The following is a 1,614-nucleotide window of genomic DNA, read 5'->3' on the forward strand; positions in this document are numbered from 1 at the left end:
CCACCCACCCCAACAGGTGCCAAGTAATGTGCCAAGTGGGGACCAAAAACCTCACCATTACCTGTGGGCCCGCTCTCTTTTCTCTTCTCTCTCTCTCTCTCTTTGTGGAAGCAATAGAATTCCACGGTCGTTGAGATTGTCGACTCACATTTCCAGAAAGAAACTTTTTTAATGTAGGAAATTGTCAGAAACCCGTTTTGTCATCGCTGGACCACTCAGACAGCAGCCTCCATGACTCTGAGACCAGAAGAACTAGGTGATGCCCGACCAGCTGTTCTGAAAGGGATCCTTATTAGACAGTCCTGGATGGAGTGCGACAGAGCTCAAAATCAGAAAAAATGACCCAGCCTACTGAATCTGTAGAGATGGCTGGTACCCCCAGGACCATGGCCCTTAGCCGCTCTCTGGGGTGGGACTGAACTCACCCTCAGCCTCAATTTGCAGCCCAACAACCCAAACCAAACTCGCTGCCGCTGAATCAACTCAGGCTCATGGGGACCACTGTGGACTTCCGAGACAGTAACTGTTGATGAGTAGAAAGCCCAGTCTTTCTCCCTTGTCGCTGCTAACGGTTTCGAACTGCTGATTGTGGGGTTTCGAACAGCCTAAACACTTAACCACTATACCTCCAGGGCTCCTCAGCCCAACAACAGACCGGTCTATAAGAAAAACAGTGGCATTGGCGAGGTACACACACTGAGAGTCATCAACCACTGGCAATCAAAAGGGCTGCATGTAACCAAAACAGGGTTTAGCAGTGTTGGGGAAAAAGGAGGAAAGGAAATAGGAGACAAGATTGCAGTCAGGGACGTGAAACAAAACGGATGTGGCTTATTGAGTGGAAAACGGATCTGCTCTGTAAACCTTCACCCTCTTCACAATAAAGACTTGTTGAAAAGTACACCCACCCACCCCCACAAGGTATTTGGGAGTTGATTCCTGATTGGTGGTGGGCCCCTGGGCGAGCGGGCTGCCCCTCTGTGTTCCCTTGAAGGGCAGGCTGTCCCTGGCCTGGGTGAGGCTCTGCTGCAGGATGGGGAGCGCCTGGGCAGCTGTGACGGGCTGCTGCCTCTGCTCACTTCTAGCCAAGTACATCGTGCAGGTGGACGGGAAGATAGGGCTGTTCCGAGGCCTGAGCCCCCGGCTGATGTCTAATGCGCTCTCCACCGTGACCCGGGGCAGCATGAAGAAGGTGAGCCCGGGGAAAAGCCCCAGCAGTGGCTCGCTGCCCTGTGGGCCCCTGAGCCCTGGTCGTGCGACTGCTCCTCGGACCGGCCAGGGTGCCGCCCTGCACCATTGCCGGGCTCGTCCAGCCTCTGTGGCCAGACCCCAAGTCTCCTCGCTGAGACAGCAAGGACCCCTGTCCCCCAGACCCCCCCATTCCCCACGTGGGTGTCACCAGACTAAGGTGGTCCCTGCTCCCCCTGCCCCGCACTCCAGGCCCGGGCGGGGCTGATGGGAGGCAGACCCTGCCGCTGCTGCCCTGAAGGCGCCCTCTCTGGGAGGCTAAGCCATGTTCTACTCCTGGCCTCCTCTGTGTGCTCCAGGTGTTCCCTCCGGACGAGATGGAGCAGGTGTCCAACAAGGACGACATGAAGACTTCTCTAAAGAAAG

The 1,614-nt window shown here is 56.1% G+C and overlaps 1 protein-coding gene across 1 annotated transcript in view; it reads left to right on the top strand.

The window, feature by feature from the left end:
* Positions 1–1,614, top strand: part of MTCH1 (mitochondrial carrier 1) — a 32,588-nt gene that overhangs the window by 20,806 nt on the left and 10,168 nt on the right. Inside the window, exons 3-4 of the mRNA XM_045294781.1 lie at positions 1,086–1,192; positions 1,548–1,614. Of these exons, the coding sequence (XP_045150716.1) occupies positions 1,086–1,192; positions 1,548–1,614 (174 nt within the window). The remainder of the gene's footprint in view (positions 1–1,085; positions 1,193–1,547) is intronic.

Source organism: Echinops telfairi, unplaced genomic scaffold, assembly GCF_000313985.2.
Source record: "Echinops telfairi isolate 266 unplaced genomic scaffold, ASM31398v2 ScPeMD7_3533;HRSCAF=4204_1, whole genome shotgun sequence".
NCBI classification, from domain to species: Eukaryota; Metazoa; Chordata; class Mammalia; order Afrosoricida; family Tenrecidae; genus Echinops; species Echinops telfairi.